Source organism: Nicotiana tomentosiformis, chromosome 10, assembly GCF_000390325.3.
Source record: "Nicotiana tomentosiformis chromosome 10, ASM39032v3, whole genome shotgun sequence".
Classification (NCBI taxonomy): domain Eukaryota; kingdom Viridiplantae; phylum Streptophyta; class Magnoliopsida; order Solanales; family Solanaceae; genus Nicotiana; species Nicotiana tomentosiformis.
The window spans coordinates 30,924,361-30,952,013 of NC_090821.1; the positions used below are offsets into that span (position 1 = coordinate 30,924,361).

Genomic DNA, 27,653 nt, shown 5'->3' on the forward strand with positions numbered 1-27,653 from the left:
TTGCATGTAGGCATAGAGATGCATTTTCCTCATGCTATACGGTGTTGTGACATTTATGATTTGACATGTAAATTCGATATATGGCATTGAGATATACATTCCTCATGCTAGACGATATGTGATAATTGATGACTTGACATGCATATTGATATGTAAGCATAAAAATGTACTTTCCTCATGTTATCTGATAATGAAATATCTTATCTGTTGTTGAAAGTTTGGGAAAAATTAAAGTTTTCTGATTTACCCTCATATTTTGGTGATTTCGGTGAAGATCTGGTTTTGAATATCTATCCATATAGAATAGGAGAAGAAAAATCACTATATTAAGACAAGCGGCATAAAAGCCAAGTGGCATTGTTAAGTCAAAATAAACTACCTTTCTAACTAAAAAGCTTTTTGAATTTTAAACTTTGAATTAATTAGTTACTCTAATTGAATTAATAAATATAGATATCTTATAATTATCTATTAAAAATAAGAATATAAAAAAAATACACTACTCATTCAAATTGGAGAGTAGTTTTAAGTTGGAATAAATTATTTTAAAATTAAAAAAAATAACAAAAAAATAAAAATAAAAAACTACCAATTCAAATTGGGGAGTAATTTCTTCCTAATATAGTAGAGAGAGAGAGAGAGAGAGAGAGAGAGAGAGAGAGAGAGAGAGAGAGAGAGAGAGAGAGAGAGAGAGAGAGAAGTAAATAATTCTATGATGTCAAGTGGCATAACCATAAGACGACACGTGTAGATTTTTAGAACAAAGCTCCAACAAAGTTGGAGTTTTAAATATAAGACTTATAATTAGAATTATTATGAGAAAATTCGTACATATACACATAACTAAAATCATAATAAAACAATAGTCGTAAAGGAAGAATACTAAAAAACATCAAACGATAGTATAAAAATATATATATATAGTAATTAAAGTTCTCATGTAGGAAATTTCAATTAATAAATAAAACTCATAATTTCATAATAAAAAATACAAAAATATAAAGAAACTATTAGGATATTATACATAAGATAATATATTATATGTAAAACAAAAATTATTAATTATTAAAAATATTAGTAGTTTTTTTTATAAAAATAATAAAAGGCTTATCTCTTTATACTTTTGATGAATTCAAAATTATAATTTAGTAAAAAAATTATATTATTTAAATTTTCAATAAAATACAAAATGAGAAAACTAATCAAATATTACAGTAGAAAAGAATGTACCAAAAAATGGAGATAATGATAATTTTATAATATTTATATTTTGAATTAATTAATTAATTAATATAAGATAAATAAATAACACTCAAGAAAATTATTGAAAAATTTAGACAATTGAAGAATTTTGAACAGTATAACATAAGTATAAAAAACAATTCCAGAATAAGAAAAATCTATACTTATGTTCAATTAAAAGAGAAGTAGTATCAAGATATTAAGCCAATTGACAAGTTACAGCTTGTTTGGATTGTTGTTACATGTCGTTTCATCATGTATTGTATTTATTATATTGTATTGTATTGTATTGTATTGCATTGTATTGTATTATTTGATGAATACAACGCTTGGATAGATTGTATCGTTTGCTAGCGTTTTATGATATCACACACTAACAATATGAAGAATAAACTTGCAACATTACTAAGAAAAAATAGGATGCGGAGGAGAATTATTATATAAAAAAGTAGGGTAAATGATAAAATATGATTATTTAATAATAAGGAATGGCAAGATGAGAGAACAAAGCAAGGAAACAACGCCACCATACCAAATCCGTCGTTCCATAAAGTGGCGCTTTTCGTCGTTACATAACGATGGATTTAACGATACGATACAATAAAATTTAAGTAACAATCAAAACAAACATTGTATAAAGTAACAATACGATACGATATAATAGGTAACAACCATCCAAACAAGTTGTTAATAAAAAGTCACATTAGTAAATGTATAGTACTAAGAACTTGCTAATTTAATAAAGAATAAACAAGGAATAAATAATTTATTTGATTATTATATGATGTGTATCCTTTGATTTTGTATAGATTTTGTTATATTTCTGTACACTACATTAAATAATAAAATAATAACTACTAACATTTATTCAAATAATATGATATATTAGATCATAATTTTATAAGATTAATATTCTGTCAAATTTTTCGCGCATCGCGCGGGTTGTAACACTAGTTGGATAGCAATAAAATGTTATCGAAATTCTTGGAATCATTAGTTTGCAAATTGAATGAGTCTTTGGGTAAATAGAAAATCTATTGGCTATAAATTGATGCAGCTAAATCGGATTTGAGAGGACGAGCTGAGAATTTGCTGGTGACTCGGCATTGTTAAATTGGAACTCTATAGACCTCTATTTAATTTTATTTTCATCTAACCCTCTCTCAATATATAGATTTTGAGTTTCTTCGTTAAAGAAAAGAAAAGAGATTTGGATTCCTGACCATGTGCTGCATCATGCTTTAACATCATCATTTTTCTATTCTTCTTCATGATATTTGAAAATTGTATGGCACATTCTTGGGCGTAGAAAAAGTAGCAAAAATTAGAGAAATTATTTTATAAGCTGGTCGATTAAACCCCAAAAACAAAAAGGGAAAAGTTGAGCAAATACAAAATGGCTTCTAAATATCAGGAAAATGGCAATGGAGATACAGAGAAGCCTCTCATAGTGAAACATGATGCTGATCAAACAGCTCATAAAGAGGAGTTAGTTATGGTTTATTTGAGCACTGCTGTGGCTGTTTGTGGCTCCTATGCATTTGGAACGTGTGTAAGTTCAGATACAATTTTAAATCATATAGTATACTCTTTTTATTTGTTTCCCTGCGGTGGTACTCTTTTTTATTTATTATCTCCTTAAGTTTTCTGTTGTATAATTTTTTCTTTGTGATGTTGGCCTTATTGCAGGTTGGATATTCATCGCCAACACAGTTTTCTATAATGGATGAACTTAACCTCTCGTATTCTCAGGTTTCCCATCTCCCTAGCTAGCTAATGGATTTCTCGCTTATCTATATTATATTAAAATCACAAAGGCCCTTGACGAAATATCATTCGCCTTTTTAACCCTTGAAAAGTATATTTCATATTGGATAAACCAGTAAATTAGTTATTTTCCTAATTTGTAGAACTTTAAAATTAACTAAAATTTTGATTATTTGATCATTCCTTATTTAAAATGATACCAAAATGCACTAAATCTCCTTTTATAAATAAACTACGGAGTAATATTTAGGAGTTTGAGATCATTTATAAATTTGCCACTTTTATTCCCAAAAAAGAAAGTTCAACGTCTATATGAATGGAAAAAATCTTAAAGCCTACGACACCCAAGTATGCTTCCAATAATCCTACCAAATCGGGTGGCAATTCACCTAAATACAAAATTCACCAACAAAGTTTTACCTTTCTCCATTTATTCCAACGAATGACTAAATGTAGTTTTTATTATATTAAGTTATTTGTGTTAGTTGATAAATCTGGAGAAATTGTGATAAAAGCATATGAAGTAACAAATATCCATAATTTTAGGATTTAATATTAGGCCATATAACTAATAATATTTTTTAAAAGATATATTGAAAGAATCTATTCAAATTCACGCGAAATTGATTGATCAAACCCTTATATAAAATTGAACGACCTTTTAACCTTAAAAAGAAGCACTCATTCCATAACATTTATGTACAAAAAAAAATAAACATATTCTAATAAATTTTTTCCATTACCCGCTATTATAAGTCTCTTAATTCAATATCAAATCCTAGAAATAATTCATTAATAAAAACACACTTAACTATTGCACATCAAGTTCAAACGATATAGTATCCAACATTAGAGGAGACAATGATATTATTATTACATCCTTATTATTTAATTTATGTAAATCAAGTATATTCTATTAATTAATTCCAAAATAAATAAGAAAATATAACTCCAATAACGTAGATACTAAAAATGAAAGTCCAAAATCGTCACCATTTAATTTTGAACTTCATTAGAATAATAAATGGAACTATAAATAGCACGCGAATCAGTAATTGTATACTCGATATCATCATTTTCCCAAAATCATCATTTAATTTTTTTCTAATATTTTAAAGTTTTTAATTAATTAAATTTTGTGTATTAAATCCTTACTTATTTGAACTATATATAAATTTTTAATATTAAATATATCGTATAAATTCTTTTCTTATTTGAATTATGTAAAATTTTATTTTATAACTCAAATATAATTTTAATATAACATTTATATAAATATTTTAAACATACTATTGAGATGAGGTACACACGCAAAGCGCGTACCCTAAAACTAGTAAATAAACAAATGATAAGCGGGTCGGGTTGTTCCCATCTATAAGTTAACTTGGAAATGTTTACTCATGTCATGGCTTTACATTCAGACGGACTACCGGTTAATTGGAGTTACAAACATCTAAGGATATATGCATTACATTTAGGGCTTGTTTATTATTCTAAGGTGCAACAGGAAATAAATCGAAGAATAAAACTTACTTTGCATTATTATATATTTGACGTATATTCCAGATATAACCTGTTATTGGTTTGCTCATATGCATCTTAAAGTTTACCTTTGCAAACTAAGCCTCCATCTTGCAAATCTTTTACATTCAATGTTTTCTTTCACTCACATCTAGCAACTCTCTTTTTGCTTGGTCTCACAACTCAAATGATCTCCTCTATAAAAGGGTATTTGCTACTCTCTTCTGGAATATTGCTACCAAATTTTTCTACAATATTACTCTAGAATTCTCATTCTGGAGTTATTCTTTGACTTCTCTAGAATTATTTGAACAATAAGTAAAGTTGGTGATGATTTAGTTTAACACTCCCCTCATCACCAACTCTATTCATGCTCGCAACCAATCCAAGAGATTATATTCTCGTAATATGATAAATTTCATGTTGTCTTTGTAAGTATGATCGTTACTTGCTCGTCCATTTTAATTGGCTTCACCAATAAAGAACTTTTCTCGAAAAAAGTAATCCCGATGGGAAAGACATGATTTTTGGCCAACATATATATGTAGCCACAATATCCTCCATTGGTCGATGCAAGTCCCTCGTGAGTTCTTCTGCTGCCATTGTTCGTGTTTTTTTATCATTTAAAGTGAAACAATTGAATCTATTTTGTTGTACCCTGATATATTAATATCATGTGGTGATGTTCGAATATCATAGTTACCAACATAATTCACAATATTCAATTATTTTCATTTACAATAAACAATTCCCTAGTCAATGGTTCCTTTCACATACCTTAATTAGTACTCTTAACGTCTTTGATTTCTGCATAAACCTACTAATGCGTACTTCAGATGTGAAAGGCAATATCTTGTTCGGTCAATGTTAAGTATATGAGACTACCAACAAGTTAATATGTAATTGTCCAATCCTCCCAGTCTTTGCCTTCTTCCGATCGAACATATGTCAGGACCCAATTTATCCAAGCCATGATGGCTAAAAGTAAGAAAGTACAACTACCTCAAATACACAAAACTCTCTAACATAAACAAAATAAATAGGATAGTGTGAATGAAAGCAAGAAGCACACCACTGGAAATTACCAAAGCTCGCTCCCTAGTAGCACTAGCACTCTCTGGTCTTTATATACAAACAGTGCAGAAGTATAGCATGAGTTGGGGAAGTACTCAATAAGTATCATAGACCGTGCTCAATAAGGTGATTGTATCGAAAATACTTACTTTCATAAACTTGTGTAGTTAATATTAACATTACTAACAGTCTAAATGCATAAACAACGCATATGTAAAATATGCACAAGTATAGCATTAGTAGAAATGCATGAAACATTATAAAGAATCATTGAACAGTATAAAAATTCAACCGTGACATAAAAAACAACGGTATTACGTATCAAACTTGGGCATACAGTACCCGTGGTAATCGGGTAACAGTGACTCGTGAGGGATAGGTCTAGATCAATACGCAACGGGAATGTTAGTCCACAAGCCCCAACTGATACATAAATCAAATATGAATCCACATACCCCCAATGGCTAACCAGATATGATCTCACATATCCTTAACAACCCAGATATGTGTTCACATATCTCTAATATCATCTCATACAAGCAATGAGAATTACAGTGTATGATTAAAATAGTTCAATTGTGGAAATCGGTATCCATGGAGGCAGGGGCGGAGCTACAATAGTGAATGTGGGTTCGGGCGAACCCAATATCTTTTTCTCGAACCCTGTATTTGCATTGAAAAATTTATTGAAAGGATATAAATATACAACAACGAACCAAGTAACAAAAAGGCTTTGGATTCAGGGGTAAGAGTTCTGCGTTCGGAGGCAACTCATACGGACCACGTTTTTTTTTCGATACTGCCGAGTAGCAGAGCAATTTTAACTCATTTTAACTACGTTTCCTCTTCTTTTTTTTTTTTGAAAAAACCCACAAACTTATTACTAAGGTAAAAAAGAAAAAGACAAAAGCTCCAAAAACAACCCGTCTTTCACTTCTTTGATAGAGTTATTCCCCAATCAAAATCAAAAGAAAAGCGAGGGAAAGAGTTAAGGTTTTTAAAGTTTTTATCATTACTTAAAATCAAAATCAAAAGTACCAACTAGTCATATTTTTTTTCAAAGTCCATACATGCTATTCCATCTTCTTTTATTTGTTTGCCTTTCTTTTATCTTTTGATTTTTTAAGTAAATGTTACTTGATTTTAAAATTTTTGATTCCAAAGGCTGAATTTTTCATTTCGACTTTTTATATTTGTATTTGTCAGCATCCCCTAAAATCTTAGACCGATCTCTTAATTTTTCTCAGTTTTGCCACGTGAATATGATTTGTGTATTAATTGGAGGGTGGACCATATATTTTGTTCATTTCCATTTCTTATAAATTTTTATAATATTTATATATGGCTTCAAAAGTTTTATTAACAAACACTAAGCGATTTAAATTCTTCACCTCTTTTATTTTTATTTATTTTATTGTGCAAAATCAAATTAAAGTGAGATATTCAATTTGTAATGGTTGACTACAAAATAATTTTTTAAAAATAAAAAAAATTATTTTTCATATCAATATTTGTTCAGGCTAGAAAAGGATTTGGGCATTAAGCTGGTGAGGAAACTTTGCATCATATGATAATCTTCATATATTAGCAAAAAGAAAAAAAGGAAAGTAGAAAAGCTTTTCTATGCATCTAGTATTCATTATTCAATGAACTTTTAGAACAAATATTCACGAGATATGGAGACTTGTTTATTTGCTTAAATTTGATATTTTCTTTGGCTACTGCAATGGTAAAAAGAACTTTTGCTTTTATGAAGTTTTGCATTGATGATAATATTTTGAATGATTGTTTATTTTTTTTTATACAAAGAAGAAAATGTTGAAACTTAAAGACCTACCTACTGATGTATCATTTTTTATTTTTCAAAACATGACAAGTCGTCAAGTGCAATTATAACGATAATATTTATAGTCATATATTGTGTTAACTGGTCGTTACTTTTTAAATATATATTAAATATTAGTACTCGTTTCTTAGTGTTATAATTGTGTATATTAACTTGAGGTCACGGTCATGTCTTAAAATTCTGAACCCATACACTTAAAATTCTGGCTCTGCCTCTGTATGGAGGCTATAATATTAAACTAGAATGTGAAGAATGTCTATTATACTAACAAGAATAAGATGCTCAACTAGTCATATAACAAGTTTAACAGATAATGCATACAAGATATAATATGATATCCCTAACATATAACTTCGGTATCCGTATATATACTTGTCGTCTTATATATGGTACCCCATATACATAGTATATGTGAAAAAAATATCAATTAAAAAGAATTATAGAGGTCAAAGCCTTAACTTACCTCGACCAAGTAAGCTCTAGCCTTCAAGAATGCCCTTTCCTTGCCCAAATCCACCAAATGATTCTAATCTACTCAAAAGATTACTCAACATGATTAAACTAAATTTCATAATTTGAAAAATCGGCCAAGGTCAAAGTCAACTCTAAGCTCACATAGTTAAACCCCGAAATAAATGTCAAATTCGGATTATCCAGAACCTCACGAGTTTAAATCTATGCTTAGATTTCTGCTAGGCCTATTTAAATGTTTAAATCTCAATTTAGGTGGTTCTAGGTCATAGTCCAAAAATTCCCTAAGTCCACTTTCAAATTTCATATTTTAGTTAAAAAATGATTGGAGAATTAGAATATAAACTCAAATCGATTTTTAGAACAATTACAACTAATGTGTAGGTGAAAACCTTGCTATAAATTGTTCAAAGCTGAGCTCAAAATGTCCCAAAATGGCAGTGGAACAAAATAAATCCTGAAACTCAACATTTTATACGCCAAGTGGGCCTTCTATGTAATGACGGAACTAGCCTCGAGATTGTGATTTAGCCGCTCCTAGAATTGCGTAATCATGGCGTATAAGTCCTTCACATTCGTGGAGATTAAATGACCTATACCTCTGACCTCTCTTTAACCCTACTCGATCGTGAGCCCACCTCCATGAGTGCGGAGAAGCCTTGACCAACACCCATTTGTGATCGCGATCCTAGATTTGCAATCGCGGTGTACAAATAAATTAGAAAAATATTCAACTGCCAACATAATTTTGAATTTACCGAAATGCCCCAGAGTCCCTCAATTGCCAAACCAAACCTACCAATAATTCCAAAATATTATATGAACCTATGAGAAGTCTCAAAACATGAAATAGGACACTAAAGCTCAAAATAAGAGGTGAGTTATTATATTCTCCCCCTCTTAAAAATATTTATCCTTGAACGAGTTTAGAAATATACATGGATTGTCAAACAAGTGCAGTTATCTATCACGCATGTCACTCTTAATCTTCCAAGTAGCCACCTAGTCCCATTATTTTTCTAAAGCACTTTTACCGAGGCGATCTTTTTTTATTTTAGCTCTCAAATCTGCCTATCAATAATAGCCAATAGCTTCTCCCCTCAAGTCAAGTTTTTGTTTAACTATATCGTGTGAGACTTAAAGATGTATGACTTGTCCTAATTACATCAAGAAAGCATGGATAAATAAAATAGCGGATGTACCCCCAATGACAAAGCAAGTCTATAACCTACATCCATGATTTGGTGCAAAATGTCGAACGACCAATGAATTCCAGACTTAATTTGACCTTCTTGCCAAAATGCATCACACCGGAAAACCTTCAGAAGTACTTTTTCACCCTCTATGTACTCTAAGTCATGAACCTTTCCATCCGCATAACTCTTTTGGCAACTATGAGCTGTGTGAAGCCACTCCTATATCACCTTGACCATTTCCAAGGCTTGATGTACCAAATTTATACCCAAAAGTTTGGCCTCATCGAGCTCAAACTATACAATGGGAGAACGATACCACCTACCATATAAAGACCCATATGGCGTCATCTAAATACTGAGACTAGTAAGTATTATTTTAGGCAAACTCTGCTCCAGAAAAAACTCATCCCAATGACCTCCAAAGTCAATGTCATATACTCTCAATATGTCCTCAAAGAACTGAATAGTGTGCTCTAACTGACAATTAGTCTGTGGATGAAAAGTAGTGCAAGCATAACCTATGCACCTAAATCTCACTACATAGACAACTAAAAACAAGTTGTGAACTGTGTCTCTCAATCAGAAATGATAAAAATAGGCACCATGTACAGCTTTACTATCTTTTGGATGTAAATATGTACAAGCTTCATAAAAGAGTAGGTAGTCTAAATCGGTAGGAAGTGCGCGAACTTAGTCAACATATCAATAATGACCCAGATTGAGTTAAACTTTCTCAAGGTATGTGGCAATCATACCACATAGTCCATAGTAATACGCTTCGACTTCTACTCGGGGATATTCATATTCTGAGTCAAACCTCTAGATTTTTTATGCTCATACTTGGCAATTCAAACATTGTGAAAACATAGCCAACAATTTCCTTCTATATCCTACGTCACTAGTAAGCACATAAATTTTCCTTTGAGTCGTATTACCCCGTCTTCACCAATGATAATAGTAGTAGCACCGCCTCATTGCACCGTGTCTCTAAGTGAAAGAAAATGAGTGTTCTTGTATTGATAAGCTTTAATGTGATCTACTAAATACAATTGGAAAATAATACAAGCAAGAACTTTGTTAGGCTCGGAAACATTCTCAAAAATTTATTAGCTATGGCCTAACCATCCATGGCTAGAGACCGCTCCTCAGCTGAAAGATAAGACTAGTGTCACGACCCAAATTCCACCAAGTCATTATGACACCTAACTCAGTTCTCTAGACGAATCAACCTGCTCAGACATAACCAGAATAGAAGATATCATATAAATGATAAAGGAAAAATGCAAAAATTAAATACACACTAAGAGTAGATATCACAAGTTATGAGAAACTAAGAGTAGATTTACAATATTGATATAAAAAAAATTCATGATCTATCTGAACATATATAAACAGAAATATAAGATTCTAGACTACCATGAACAAATGACAGCTACTAACTAGAATATTGATATATCTTCAATGTCCGCTCTCGAACTCCATAACAACTCAGCTTCAATATCTTCACACAGGGTGTAAAAGTGTAGTATGAGTAAACCGATCCCAATATTTTAAGTATCTCTAACTTTTCTCCCAATGAAGTAGTGGCGAGGGTTTATCAAAAATGTACTCATTTTAATAAATATGTGCAATTCATATACATCACAACAAAAGAGGGAGTGTATAGAAGAAGCATAACAAGATAATCACAATCAAAATGTATAATGATATGGACAAATAGAGGATATGAAGTGATGCATCCTATCTCAATTAAGCAATTCCCATGCATATCAATGCATTCAAATAGCATATATAAAGATATGCATCAAGTAGAATTTATATGAAATGCATCACCAAGAGCCTAGTATCTGAGATGTATGATAATGACCCAACCTTTAAATCAAACTGATACTTCTCAAGCTAGTCCTATGGATGTCTAAGAATGCATCAAAAGCATATATATACGATATTCATGAATAAAACATGTAAAAATGCATGAATATTCATAAAGGATCATTTAGCACAGATTTAAAGGTTCTACCTTTATGCTCAAAATCATTAACTGCTAACAAGGTACATATAAGAATTAGTATATGACTAAGCAATTCTATCATGTAAAACAGGTACATAAAATCCATAAATTAAACTAGTATATGAATGATGCTCATAATATTATACTAGTATGAATAAGATGCTCATGTAGTCATACAATAACTAGTCATGATATTAATATCCTATCATGTTAAACTAACATAGGAAAGATGCATATAACATGATACAAGTATGTAAAGATGCACAAATAGTCATACCACAAGTAAAGCATATGAAGATTATACTTCTACCCAAGTGTCACGATCAAAAACTCAATATGTCGTGATGGCGCCTATCATAGTACTAGGTACCGACAACCACAAATAACCACATATTTTTAAATTAAAAATAAGATAAAACAGGTTTAACAGTAATAACTCTCATAAATAGTCGATAAGAAATACTGCGACTCAAATACAACATTTCCAAAATCCGGGTGTCATTGAGTACATGAGCATCTAAATGACAATACAGTCTAACTGCTAAAACAACTGTCTAGAAAGATAGAACAGTGCTAATGAACTGAAAAGAAGGAGAATCGAGGTCTACGGACGCCAAGGCAGCTACCTCAATAGTCTCCAAACGGATGAAGCTCCAAATCTAGCAATCGTCGTGCCCAAAGATACCTGGATTTGTACACGAAGTGCAGAGTGTAATATGAGTATAACTGACCCAATGTACTCAATAAGTAACAAGACTAACCTTGGGTTGAAAGCAGTGACGAGCTCAGAAAGGTACAATCCAAATCCAGATAATAAAAACTCAGATATGACAGGAAAATAACAATAATAACCCAGTGAAAAACCTCAGAATCAGTTTGTAGACAGTTCAGAAATGTAGACATGCTTTCAAGTATTTAACAGTTCGAACTCAACACGGATAAAATATGTCAAGTATGACTAATATGAGGTATGCCACATCTCGATATCTACATGTCAATATATGCATGTCAATTGTAATGCAACACAGTGATAAAGTCATATACATACTCTCAGAGTATTCAACCTCACATCACGCTCAATCACTCAGTACTCCCAATCACTTAGCACTCTTAGTCACTCAGTACTCCCAATCACTCGTCACTCACACTCGGTAGGTATATGTGCTCACTGCTGGTATGTCAGACTCTGGAGAGACGGATCCTGCCCAAACGCTCATATAAGCCAATCATGGCACAAATTAATAAAGCATGTTGCAGCATGCAGCCCGATCCCATAAATATCACTCACAAATCAGGCACTCGGCTTAACTCAATCATCAATCTCTCTAGTCTCTCGGGCTCACAAATCTCATGACAATCAGCCCAACAATGATAATATGATATAACAATAAATGACAATGAAGACTGAGATATGATATGCAAATGGTAGATGTGACCGAGTACATAATTGCAAATTAAGTAAATAGTTCAACAACAAAACGACCTTTGTGGGTCTCAAGAGTACCAACATATTGCCTAAACATGATTGCTACCATAAATCACGGCTCAATTTTTCTAACATATTGAGAATACATAAATAACAACAAGATTAGATGACTACACAGTTCCACGAAATCAACCGAGTTACAATTACTCAGAATCCAACAAAATTTATAAAATCCGAACACCCATTCAATAACGAGTCCAACCATACCAAAATTACCCAATTCTGACATCAAATCATCACTCAGATCCCCAAATCTTACTATGCAATCCCTAGTCCAAAATTCCCCAAATTCCACCTTAAAAACACATAATCGAGGTGGAAAATTCAATATTAATAGATAAAAACGACCAAAAGTTGGTTAGAGCTCTTGAATTCTAGCGGAACCTCTCTCAAACATTGCCTCCAACCGAGCTCGCAAAGTCCAAAAATGAGAAAATAACTCAAACCGTCGACCTTATGAATTTTCCAGGCATCTCGCACATGCGGTTCACTTAACCGCTTCTACGGAGTCGCACCTGTGACCTGGGCTGCGCTTCTGCGGAAACTCCTCCCCCTCGCCACTTCGCACATGCGCTCCACATCCCGCGGATGCGATCTCGCAAATGCAGCTAAGACCTCACACCTGCGCATCCCCTCAGCCCAACAAAAATCCGCACCTGTGATGCCAAACACGCTTCTGCGATCGCGCACCTGCGACCAAATCCTTCGCAGGTGCGATCGCCCCAGACCTGAAACTCTTCAGCAATCTTTTAAGTTTAAATTGTTATACTCCATATATTCGTACGTGAAAGTACGCTATAAGTAAATTGATAAAAGCTCGGGAATGAGATGTTATATCCCGCATTTTTGTACGTTAAAGTTTCGTCGTAAGGTAATCGACGTAAGTTCGGGAATGAGATTATTTTGGGATTATAAGTATTATGCTACTTCAAACCAGTGATAAGTAAATCCGTAAAGGTGAGAAGGTAATCGAGTGAAAGAAAATGAGTTTCGTCAAGTTTGACATGTTAAGGTAAAATTCGGCCGGAGCTAAAATACTCGGTATTTATGGACTAGTACCATACAAGGTACCACATGGATATGATAATAAGGTGTATAAGATATGTTAAAAGTGAGTAGTATTTTAAGTAAGTTGAGATAATTCTTAATTATGTGGGTAATTGATTAATTATTGGGTAATGGAATATTACCTAATTAATTGGGGATATATTGGATAAGCATTAAAGAGAATAAGGTGGCAGCCCCCATGCAAACCAAGTGACTCACAACTTAAAATGGAAGGTGGCTATCTTAAATATCATACACAGGACACTTACATGGGTATATTAAAAGTTTGGCATCTTGGGCTTCATTAGCCTTTAAATAATCAAGGTAAGTTTATAGATTTCTTCATAAGCTCAATCATTTGCAAGAATGAAAGTTAATCTCACTCCAACAAGAACGGACATTAATCTTGAAACAAAACAATTCCAACGAGATTTCTTAAGCACCGTAGCAACGTAAAATTTTGCGATTCTAAAAGAGTACGGTGCAACCCTTTCTAAGAATATCATACGGATTTTTCCCTACTCCAGTTATGTTAAGGCTATCTCTTCTTTCCTTTTGGCATGATCTATACGACACGAACGAAATGAGCAAATGCACAATTTCCATAATTGACTCTATTCATAGAAATATTAGGGGTGTCTATATTCTTGATTCCCCATGTGAATTATTATTATATCTTCTGTTCATGGGTCTCAGAAAAATACGTATTTGATAAACTTTATCCGACATGCATATTATTTTTATGACATTCCGAGAAAATCTTATTAACGTATTTCTTAAGGCATATTATTTTTATGACATTCCGAGAAAATATTATTAACGTATTTCTTATGCATTTCATGCATTTATACATATACATTGGCCCATGACCAGATGGCGTTATATACGCGTATATATGTAAATTATATGTATATGGAATATGGGAAAAGGTTATGGCGTTATACATGCACCACCACCTGATCAGTTGGTATACATTGATGATTTGCCTACAATGGCTGAAATGATATGATGGGATACCCTCAAAGGCTTGATGAAGCTATGAACGCATATACCTATACATGGTATGATATTTATATGCATATGCATGACATTATAAAAATGAAATGAGTCACAGAGCTATACACACGTACATGTCGAGTCTTTTACTCTATTTTTCTCTCATGTCTATTATTTACTGACTTTTATTCCTTACATACTCGGTACATTATTTGTATTGACGTCGCTTTTGCCTGGGGACGCTGTATTTCATGCCCACAGGTCTCGATAGACAGGTCGAGAGTCCTCCAAGTAGGCGATCAGCTCAGCAGAAGATATTAGTGCACTCCATTTGCTCCGGAGTTGCTTGTTTTGTCAGTATGATTAAGATGTGTATGGTTTGGTATGGCGGGGCTCTGTCCCAACCTTTATGAAAATTATGTACTCTTAGAGGCTTGTAGAAATATGTCGTGTACGTGAAAGATTGTACGTCCTTGTCGGCCTATGTTTTGAGTTTATAAATGATGATGTTGGCCTATTAGGCCCGTATGTCACGTATATATGATGATGTAATAAGAAAGATACGTTACGTTAGTACTCGGTTGAGTAAGGTACCGAGTGCCCGTCGCGGCCCATGGGTTTGGGTCGTGACAAAAGTGGTATCAGAGCAGTTCTATCCTAGGGAGTCTACAAGCCGTGAGTCTTGTTTATGGGTGTGTTGTGCACCACACTTATAAGCAGGAGGCTACAAGGCATTTAGGACTGTCACTCTTTCTTCTTACTCTAGATCGTGTCATAGAGCTCAATTGTAAGAACTCAATTTTCTAACTCTATCTTATTCATAATACGACGATGCCTATGATGGTAAGAGATATAGCTGTGGAAGAGTTGAGTCAGAGGAACTCGATTTTTGCATCATGCTTATGATGGATAAATATGAGGTATTCAGCAAATCATGTGTATACTAAGATGTGTAAGCTTCTTGATAAGGATCCTTAAGGCAAGAATGCCAATCCGCTCTCACGGTAAAAAGGAATAAGGAAGGAGACACAAGTTTCAGCAAGTAAAAGAAGTAAGATGAAGAAGGGTACGAGGCACCCAGTTAAGGAAGATTATCAATATTACAGTTCCGGCAGAAAAATATAAGCATTGTGAGTTACCCTCAACAGTAACAGAGGTATGTGTAATTGGCCACACCCATCTTAGTTATACCTTATTGGGGGCTAACATGTGTAGATTAAGAAAAGGACGGGATATCAGAATCCGGCTGGGATTAGAGTAACCCAAAATGGTGAATTGATTGTTTGCGTTAGTTGACATTTCTGAAGGATATTGCAAATGTGCTAACAGGTCTCCTTGTGAGATACCCAGATGGTGCACTCTAGGATAGTATAGCTAGATATGAATACTAGAATGTCCAAGGACAGGCACTGAAATCCTGGAAGGAATAAATATTATCTTAGTATGGCTCCCGTCCCTAGTATAGAGATAATGCTAGGCAACCCGAAGGGCTAGTGGAGGGAGCAAAGGGGAGCTAACAGCAAAAGAATATCTTGTTGAAGTTTTCAGAATAAAGTGATAGACAGAAATGTTAGCAGGAAATAAGAAGAGAGCTAATGAAGCATTAAGAGTAAGATATGATACATGGATGACAACGGTAGATCAAAAGATGACAGTATTACAGAATCTATAGTCAAGTGAAGGAAGAGACGATAGGTGACAGGCCTTAAGACAACAAAAGAGTTTAGCCATAAAGTCATATCCTCACTTCGAGATATAAGTTCGTGACTCCAACGCAACTACCAGAAGGAAAAGTTAGACCCGAGAATAATAGGAATCAGTATGGGCTCGTGAACAAGATAGACTAAACATGAATTAGGGACTGAGTGATTGGATAATAGTCGGCATCATGAGAGTTTCAGATTTCGTTCCTACGATAATAGAATGGACAACAAAAGAAGATTCATGAGAAATTCAGAGAATGGTTGTTCAGGAAGACGCTTCCCTAAAGCAAGCAATGTGAGCAAAGTTAAGCTTAAGGGACTGTATGTGCCAGTTATACTAGGTGCCTCCCTCGTGAGCAAGGAATTTTGTTATCCTTGGTACAGAAGGATTACCGCAATGCAAGTAAGGGTCATCGATGATGTGAAAAAATGCCAAAGAGGAAAAGGTAAAACATCTATAAGTAGATCGTCATGGCTTCAACTCTTAGTGCTCCCCTAAAGGGGGGAATATGGAGTGATGTGGCATTAAGTCAGAATTAAGTGGTTCTAGTAATTATGGAATGGTAAAGGAAGAATGCGATAAAAATGAAAAAGGAGTGAACTTGCACTTACCCAATCCTACAAATATGCTACGATTCTAGAATATTATGCAAGCACGACGTCAAGGAGAGGAAGTAAGGGTTTCTTCCCGAGATGTTATTGATAAATAAGGAGCCAGTGCGAGACGTATGTTAATGCAACAGAAATAACCCAAGAAAGATTACGCGGAATATTGATATGAGAATGGGCCAACGATTAGTTAGTAGTTGATTCAGGAAGAGCCTAGTTATGGCTAGATAATAGGATACAGACAAATCAATAGATCGTGCAAGATAAACAGATTAAACCCCAACATGGGGAATTCAGTCTCGCAGATATGACATCGTGACCTTGAGAAATATTCAGATAAGATTTGGGGTAGTTAAAGATACCGTATGAGTGTTATGGAAATAAAAGAGAGTCCCACTAGGAAAACAATCAAAACTTCAGTTCAGAAGATACCGTACGAGCACATGAGCGTGGAGGAAAGTAACTAAGGATAATTATATGTGAGTACGAACATCAAATATTCTATCAGGTATACGATGTAATAAGCTCACAGCTTTACAAGAGTCAGAGGGTACTCCCTAAATACTACAATGAAAGACTAGTTGAGGAAGTAAGGAAGAAGGTTTCAACCTAAGCTCAGTGACCTAAGGAGGGAATGGTCTTATAACAACAGTCTCACAACAACATTGTATGCACTCCATAAGAAAATGGCACCTACCGTGGCTAATGAACGGGAAGTAAAATCAAAAGTGATATCCAAGATCATATCAGTTGTATGGAATTCCAATATGCGTGGGCACTAAGATAAGCTAAGTATGCACACGAAAGGGGGAAGAAAGACCAGGAAATGTAAAAGCCTACGTTTAAAGAAAGTTGAGAAGGAACGAAAGGAATTATTCAATCAATGATCCGAAGTTAGTTACGTTATGGACGCACTTAAGAGTTGGAGTTTTATACATGCAGCACATACAGCCGTGGAAGATTCCGGTATAAGTTAAAAGAAAGAATTGAGCCCAGGTCATAAATCGAATTGTTAAAGGATTATATCATGAATATTTCACAACGCCCATGAGCATCTAAATTACAATACAGTCTAACTGCTAAAACAGTTGTTTAGAAAGATATAACAATGCTAATGAACTGAAAAGAAGGAGAGTCGAGGTCTGCGGACGCCAAGGCAGCTACCTCAATAGTCTCCAAATTGATGAAGCTCCAAATCTAGCGATTGTGGTGCCCAAAAGTACCTGGATCTGCACACGAAGTGCACAATGTAGTATGAGTACAATTAACCCTATGTACTTAATAAGTAACAAGACTAACATAGGGATGAAAGAAGTGACGAGCTCAGAAAGGTACATTCCAAATCTAGATAGTAACAACGTAGATATGACAGGAAAATGACAATAATAACCCAGAGAAAAGCCTCATTATCAGTTTGTAGACAGTTAAAAAATGTAGACATGCTTTCAAGTATTTAACAGTTTGAACTCAACACGGATAAAATATGCCAAGTATTACTAATATGAGGTGTGCCACATCTCGATATCTACATGTCAATGTATGCATGTCAACTGTAATGCAACACAGTGATAAAGACATATACATACTCTCAGAGTATTAAACCTCACAACACGCTCAATCACTCAGTACTACTCCCAATCACTCAGCACTCTCGGTCACTCAGCACTCCCAATCACTCGGCACTCACACTCGGTAGGTACATGCGCTCACTATTGGTATGTCAGACTCCGGAGGGGCAGATCCTGCCCAAGCGCTATAATAAGCTAATCATGGCATCAATCAATAAAGCATGCTGCGGTGTGCAGCCCGTTCTATAATATCAATCAAAATTAGGCCCTCGACCTCACTCAGTCATCAATCTCTCAAGTCTCTCGGGCTCACAAATCTCATGACAATCAGCCCAACAATGATAATATGATATAACAATAAATGGTAATGGAGACTGAGATATGATATGCAAATGATAGATGTGACTGAGTACATAATTGTAAATTAAGCAAATAGTTCAACAACAAAACGACCTATGTGGGTCCCAACAGTACCAGCATATAGCCTAAACATGATTGCTAACATGAATCACATCTCAATTTCTCTAACACATTGTGAATACATGAATAATAACAAGATTAGATGACTACACAGTTCTACGGAATCAACCGAGTCATAATTACTATGGTGCACGCCCACACGCCTTTCACCTTGCATGTGTGTCACCTCAATACTAATCACATAACACATATTTTAGGGATTCATACCCTCAGAACCAAGTTTAGAAGTGTTACTTACCTCAAACCGCACAAATCTCTACTCCAACAAGCCCTTGCCTCGCGAATCGCCCTCCGAACGACCCGAATCTTACTATAAGCAACTTAATACAATCAACACAAGCTATAGGAATCAAGTCCATATGATAAAGCTAGGTTCTTTAACAAAAGTCAAAAAGTCAACCCAAAAGTCAACTACAAACCTACGTCTCGAAATTCAACAAAATTAATAAAATCCAAATACCCATTCAATAACGAGCCAAACCATACCAAAATTACCCAATTCCAACATCAAATCGTCACTCAGATCCCCAAATCTTACTCTCTAGTCCCTAGTAAAAAATTCACCAAATTCCACCTTAAAAACACATAATCTAGGTGGAAAATTAAATGGATATTCAATATTAATAAATAAAAATGACCAAAAGTTGCTTACCTCTTGAATTCTAGTGGAACCCCTCTCAAAACACGCCTCCAACCGAGCTTGCAAAGTCCAAAAATGAGAAAATAACTCAAACCCTCGATCTTATAAATCTGCCAGGCATCTCGCACCTGCGGTTCACTTAACCTCTTCTGCGGCTCCGCAGGTGCGGCCAAGACTCTGCTTATGCGGTTTCCATGAAGGCCCATGCCTTTGCTTTGGAGGACCGGGCTCCACTTCTGCGGAGTCGCACCTGCGACCTGGGCTCCGCTTCTGCACCTGCGATGCCAACAAAAATTTTGCGATCGCGCCTGCTCATCCCCTCAGCCCAACAAAAATCCGCACCTGCGATGCCAAACACGCTTTTGCGATCGCGCACCTACGACCAAATACTTCGTAAGTGTGATCGCACCAGACCTGAAACTCTTCAGCAATCTTCTAAGTCTAAATTCCAACCCGTTAACCATCTGAAATTCACCCGAGGCCCCTGGGACCTCAATCAAATATACCACCAAGTTCTAAAATATGATACAAACTTAGTCAAAGCCTCAAATCATATCAAACAATAACAAAAACATGAATCGCACCCAATTCAAGCCTAATGAAACTAATGAATTTTAAACTTCTACAATCGATATTGAAACCTATCAACCCAATTCTGATTGACCTCAAATTTTGCACATAATTCATACTCGACACAACGGACCTATTCCAACTACCGGAAGCAAAATCTAAGTTCGGTAACAACAAAGTCAACTCTCAGTCAAACTTCTCAACTCTCCAAATTTCAACTTTCACCAAATCAAGCCATAATCACCTACGGACCTCCAACTCAACATCTGGACACACTCCTAAGTCCAAAATCACCATACGAAGCTATTGAAACCCTCAAAACTCTACTCCAGATTCATTTACATATAAATTAATATCCTGTCAACTCTTCCAACTTAGACTTCCAACCTTGGGACTAAGTGTTCCAACTCATTCTAAAACATCCCCAGAACCAAATCAACCACCCCGGCAAGTCACAGAATAAGCAATAAATGGGAGAACGGGACCGGATCATTACACCAAGCATGGAATCACATGACATCCACATATACTCTCGTCGCCTTGTATATATGTTACCCCCAAATAGCATAGCAAAATGTAACCAAGATAAGTTGGAAAAAATTTCCTCATTGAAGTCAGAGTTTCAACTTACCTCGTCTGTAGACTACCTTTATTTTTTAAAATTTGACTTTTCTTGCTCCAAATCGATCAAAAGAGCCTGTAACTAAAAGAATTCTCCATGAAGTCAATCCGAGTCATAGGACTCAATTCTGTTGCAAAGGATAGACGTATGACAAAAGTCAACCCACCCCCCACATGGTCAAATCTTGAAACAAGAGTCAAATCTCGTTGACCCACAATCTCACAAGACTAAACAAGTAATTAGATTCTCAATCTGTGTCAAAATTAATATTCAAATTATCAAAAGTAATATTTTTCTTCAAGTCAAAAACCCTCTTTTACACCTTTTGTTTCCATGATTCTAAGGCAAATTCGAAGATATATTCATATTATTATTATCATCATAGATATGAGTGGGTATCACTTACCCTATATTCTTCGGTGAAAATCGCTTTAAAAATTACCTCAACCCAAACTCGCTAACTCTCAAAATGATAAAATAAAATTAAGGTATGAAATGGGATTATTTATAGAAAGTGCAAAATTATAGGTTTGAAGGCGAATGTATTGCATGCTCGATGTGAGCACCATTGACCAGCACATCTGGTGCAAGTTTTTTGTTAGTTTTCATGCAAGAACCTCTCTCGAATTACAAACTTATCCAAAGGCTCAAAACATGAAGTGAAGTGGTACAATCCAAAATGACAACTCAAGTCAAACTTAAGAATCCTTAAAGTTTCAACTTCCATATAATATTGCTAAAATACTCTCGAGCCCCTTGAATCCTAATCCAAACATACGTAGAAGTCTAAAAATATCATATAGACTTGCTTGAAGTTTCAAACCATGAATTCAAGCGCATATATTAAACTTAAGGGTAAGGTTGCTAATTTAATCTTTAACCATAATCAAATAGTAAGGTAGTATTCCAAATCCTTCCCGAAACCTTTGGAATTCAAATCATCCATACTCGCAAGTCATAAAATATCTTATAAACCTACTTCAAGGTCTCAAATCACAGAATATGATACTAGAACTCAAAACAATTGGTTGAGTCATTATATCAAGCTGCATGTACTCTCAAACTTCCCACTTAAAGCATCCGCTATAGTATTAGCCTTTCCCGAATGATAAATTTTAGTGATGTCATAATATTTGAGCAGCTCAAACAATATGTAATGTCTCAAGGCCTCTAAATCTTAAGTGCAAATACAATCGTCGATCCACTCCTTATCGCACGTAGGATAATTCTTCTTGTAATTTTTCAACTTTCATGAAGCATACACAATCTCCCTACTATCATGCATCAACAGACACCGAAGCCCAATACGAGTAGCTTTTAAATACACTGTGTTACTCTAGAACCCGTTGGTAGAGTCAAAATTGGTGTGACAATCAATGCAGTCTTGAGCTTCTGAAAGCTTTCCTTTCACTCATTAGACCATCTAGACTGTACATCCTTATGAGTTAACTTAGTCAATGGGCATAGACAATGCATAAATAAAATATGCATAAGTACATCATTAATAGGAATACATGAAACATATATCAAGAATCAATAAATATAGTAAAGATTCAATATTTACTCATAAATTGATGGTATCATATATCAAACCTACACACAGGCTGCCTCCGGTAATTAGGTAATAATGACTTATGATGGACAGATCTATATCCATACGTGACAAGACATGAGTCTACATGCCTTAATTGATACCTCAAATCGGATATGAATCCACATACTTGCAACAGACAACCAAATATGAATTAACATACCCTCAATAGTCCAGAGACAAATCAATGTATCTCCAATACCATTTTATACGGGCAATGAGAAATACATATGCAAATTAGTGTGCATAATCACAGTGTATGACTAAAGTAGTTCAACCATTAAAACAATATTTATGAGGCTATAATGTTAAACTAGTATGTAAAGTATGCTTATAATATTAAACTAACAAGAATAAGATTCTCAAGTGGTCATACAACGGATTAACGAATAATGCATGACCTCCGCTAAATTTGTCCCACTATTATACCGTATAGAATCTAAATTTGATCCATTAGGAAATGAGGCTAGTTAAATTATAACTATTGAAAGTACTCTTAAGCATCAAACCATAGAAAGCAAGAATCACAATCACAATTTTTGCTATATTAACCTAAAATCAAAATAGAGCAAAGGTTGATTGTTATTATTGGAGACTAATTACTAAGTAGCGACTAGCAATAATTAAAGGATAATCTAGATCATGAATCCTGTTAATTATGGCTGGCTAATATATGTTATCACGAATTCTCTAAAGTTATTATTAGTCATCAAGACCTAACAACTTCTCGTTTGTTGTCAGTTCTATCTTATTCTCCCTCTCGTTTAGATGTTAATGTGTTATCTGATAGCCTGCTACTCTCTCTTGGAAAATGAGTTATAACATATATTTATAGGTTAGAATTAGAAGTTGACTTTGTGAATTCTCTCCTTTGTGAATTCGGCCTACCTCGAGGGTCCCCAAAGCTTGGGCTTCCCGAATCGCCCCTTCGAAAAAAGCGGGGAGAGTAGGCGAATCTCTGATTACTGTTGCCCCAAGCGAGTCGCTTGGGGAGTTCTCTTCGGTTCAGAGATATTCAGGGCCAGACCTTTCAGATATACCCACCATTTGTTGACTTAGGTGAGAGGCATCCTCTACCCCTAACGATTCGGGGACTCTTCCAGAATCTTTCTCCGATATTCCCCCAGTTCGAGGCGGAGCTTCATAAACCACCATCGATCCAGCTGCCTTTGGGGCATCGATGGTTTTCTTCGCTCGGGATACCAGAATAGAGCCGTCATTTTCTTCTTCTTCTCCATCCCTTAGACACCGAACTGACTCTTCGGTCAAAAGGATGGTATTCTTCCTCGGCTTACGATCCGCCCTTGTCTTAGGTTGTGGATCCTCGGAAGTAGAGGCCCTTTTCCTCTTATGGTCCTTCGACGGTTTTGGGACCAGGTCCGGCGTCTCTTCCTCACCAGACGGGGGCCTCAAAACCGCATCTTTTCCCAGGCCTACACATAACACAATTTGGCATCATATGAAAAACATTTCGGTCGGACTATCAAAGACTTGAGAAAAAAGCTTACCATGATTTTTGGCCTCCCATCGACCCTTTGATAAATCACGCCACGAGCGCTGCATCACATGATTTTGTACCCAGCTCTTAAGGTTAGGAATTGCACCAGGCATCCAAGGAACCGCTGCATCATAAAAGGGGATATCGGTGAGAAAGAAATGAAGGGGCAAAACAACAGGAGATAACAGAAGAAGTATACTTACGCTTCATGTACCATTCCTCGGGAAATGGCATCTTCTCGGCCGGAATTAGGTCTGAAGTCTTCACTCAAACAAACCAGCCCATCCAGTCTCGATCCTTGTCCTCATCGATGCTCGAGAATAGCACCTTGGTAGCCCAGCGCTGGAGTTTTATTATCCCACCTCGAAAGAGGCGGGGGTTATACAATCTAATAAGATGGTCGAGGGTGAAAGGCATCCCCTCGATTTTGTTCACAAAGAAGCGGATCAGAATAATAATATGCCAAAAAGAAGGATGGATTTGGCCTAGGTTATTCGGTATTGACGGCAAAAATTGTCGACAACAGGGTCGAAGGGGCATAACGTGAAAGGGTAGGTATACACACTTAAAAACCCTTTCACATGGGTAGTAATATCTTCCTCGGGAGCCGGGATTACCACTTCTTTGTTCTCCCAGTCATAATCTCTTCTTATCTGTTCGAGATGCCCCTCGGTTATCGAGCACATATACCTCGATACTGGCTCGCATCGACCGGGAACCGACGAGCCTTTGTCAATCTTAAAATCGGAGGTATGAACACACGCCCCGGGAACACACTCCTCAGGCCGTGGCTCCACCGGTGTTTTGTCGACAGCAGACTGTGAAGAAGTAGCTTTTTCTTTTTGAGGAACGATTTTAGTTGTTTTCGCCATTTTTGATTTAGAGATGGAAAATAGAAGGAGATGACAAAGATGTGGTGTTTTGAAGAAAGATTTTGCAGTGAAAATCACAGAAGAAAGGTATTTGCAGAAAAATCACAGACTTAAAGATGAACCCAGAACATACGAGAAAGAGCTTAGAAAATTTTGGAAGTTGGAGACGTAAAAGTGGTAAATGGTAAAAAAAAAAAAGGCGCTATTTATAGATTGAGCAACGACGGTTCAATATCAGCAGTGGCCGACCACCGCCTGACACGCATTTAATGCCTTGGTAAACTAAACCGACAGGACAGCTATCACGTACGTCATGGTCGGGCTCGATGCAAACGTCAGTGTATATCAAATCGATCCGTTGAGAAATCATATCGTTTCTCGCCACATCCTTCCCGAGAAACGAGGGGACTATCTGTATATGGTCAAAACCGTTTTCGACCTTCGTACGATTGGTGAAGACGGATCGAAGAGCGTCTTCATAATATCGAGGTGAGATTTGAAGAAGGCACGAACGAGCTTCGAATTTCGGGGTCCGATTAAATACCGAGCTCGATATCATTATCGAGCTCGAGTCCAAATCGAGCTATGATGAGAAGCGATGGTATCAAGCTTAAGAGCCAGAGATCAACCAACACCGAGCCCGAACCAATACCGGGCCCCAAGTCGGATCGAGCTCAAGCCCACATCGAGCTCTAAACCTGGAAACCGACCAATACCGAGTCCAATTAAGATCGAGCCAAAAGACAAGAGCCGTTAAACCCGCACTAAGAGAGAGAATCTGCGGAAATTAGGGAAAAGCTGATTTATCATATGTTTTTTACTATGTATTTTTTATGATATTTAAAGTAGGATCCCTCCACTATAAGAGGGATGTCTATTATTTCTGTAAAGACCATGTTATGAATACACTGCAACTCAAATATTATTGAGACATTCTCATATTGAGAGATTATCCTTTTTTAACTTCATACATAATTTCATTTTGCTTATTCATAAATTATCTTTCTTTCAACTCGGTTTGTATCTTTTCTTATAGTCAATATTCAATTTTTCCACTTTCTTTACGATTTGTGTCAAGTTATATCACATACCTCGTACAAATTCAACTAGATGCATTTTTTGGGTAAATACAATTTCATGTCATTCTTGGTGCTATTATTGAAGCATGAGTGTATTCGGAAACTTACTCGGCTGTTGGGTTCGTATTGTTTAGTCGATTCCTTGGGACCTGCTAGTACTTTGTTTGAATAGATCCGCCTCCTGCAGCTGCTTCATTTCATCAGACCGACTTTCTTTTTGAGATTGCTATGTGCAGTAGGGAAAGTGTGTTTCTGTCTCTAGTTTCTTAGAAGCTTTAAAATAAATTAAGACAAGTGGTGAATTTGCATATAATAAATGTTATCTTTCTTCATCTAAAGTTTTGTCAATGCAGTATTCAGTATTTGGGTCAATATTAACAATTGGTGCAATGCTTGGTGCAATCACTGCGGGACGGATTGCAGATCTTCTAGGCCGCAAAGGAGTAAGTGCTTTAAGAATTTGTATTGCAATAGTACTAATATATGTACTGAAGGGGTTCATAGACTCCATATTGAACTTCCCTCTTGTTAGGGTGTTAGATGATTAACTACAATATTAATTGTTGATTGTATAGCTTTGCTTTAACCTAAATGTTCCTCTCTATTCCAATTTATGTGATGTCCTTTTTAGTCTGTCACAAAAAGAATATCATATATTTACATTTACAAGTAATTTAACTATAAACTTCTTATTTTATCCTTAATGAAATAATTTATAGTCAAACAAATATCTATAACTTATTTTAGGCCACAAGCTTTAAAAGTTTCTTTTCCCTTATATTTCATGTCCAATGAAACACCACAACGTAATTTGGGATGGAGAAACTAATACTCCCTCTATCCCAATTAGTTTGATAAAGTTTGAACTTCTAGAGTCAAGCGAGTTTTTCTTTTTTCTAAATATGTAAATTTTATTTCACAAAACTTAAAGATTGTACGTCCGAATGCACGATCAAAATTGAAAAGCTTGATTCTCGAAATTCGAATTGTACCAAACAAATTGGGACGAAGGAATTAACTAATTATACTTGAGTTAGGTTGTTATTTAATTTGAAATAAATCTAGACCGTCAAGACTTTTGTTGTACATGTGCCAACCATCTGGATCTACTGTATTAGAGGAAAGTTCACCAGAAAAAAACTCAACACGATTAGAGGTGTTCTATTAGATTCTGTGTTATTATTATTAAAATAATTAATGTTTATACTTTATTCGAACGAGATAAAAGTAATCTGGGTATTATCACTATCCTGCCTTATCTTGAATTGTTTTACTTTGAATCTTGATCAGGCCATGAGGCTATCATCTGTAATATGCTCTGCTGGATGGCTAGCAATCTACCTTGCTAAGGTTTGTATCCTCTATACATATATCTTACTTATGTCTTTCGTTCCCCTTGATCTTCTCTAACAATTCGTGAGAGAAGCATGCAATATAATTAATTACCTCATTAATAGTGTTCACTTCGTTTGCAATAAAGAAAATAAGAAGCTCATAAATAAATACAGATTGTATGAACTGTGAAATTTATCTACTGTAATTAGGGATTTAGATCAATTTGTGGAGAGAACAGAAGGATGAGACGGAAGAAACTATGTTAGCTCAAATAGAAATGATTACATGTACATGTTTATATAGCTGGTAGCTCTTCTCTCTCACATGCTTCTCACGTGACTTTAACTAACTCTGTTAACTGACTATTAACAGCTAATTGACAGCTCATTAACAGCTAACTACTTCTAACTACCGGCTAATAATTATACA

General features: G+C 35.2%; 1 protein-coding gene across 10 annotated transcripts in view; it reads left to right on the plus strand.

Moving 5' to 3' along the window:
* The first annotated feature begins 2,387 nt into the window (after nucleotides 1–2,387).
* The window catches only part of LOC104088809 (sugar transporter ERD6-like 8), a 99,728-nt gene continuing 74,462 nt past the window's right edge, over nucleotides 2,388–27,653 (plus strand). For 3 of the 10 annotated variants that reach the window (XM_070187380.1, XM_070187377.1, XM_070187379.1), the window contains exons 1-4: nucleotides 2,389–2,794; nucleotides 2,932–2,994; nucleotides 26,243–26,332; nucleotides 27,180–27,239. In XM_070187380.1, coding sequence (XP_070043481.1) covers nucleotides 2,639–2,794; nucleotides 2,932–2,994; nucleotides 26,243–26,332; nucleotides 27,180–27,239 — 369 coding nt within the window. In that variant the 5' untranslated portion in view covers nucleotides 2,389–2,638. Of the gene's footprint in view, nucleotides 2,795–2,931; nucleotides 2,995–25,889; nucleotides 26,134–26,228; nucleotides 26,333–27,179; nucleotides 27,240–27,653 lie in introns of those variants that run through there. The other 7 variants (XM_070187381.1, XM_070187382.1, XM_070187376.1 and 4 more) reach the window with 6 other exon arrangements.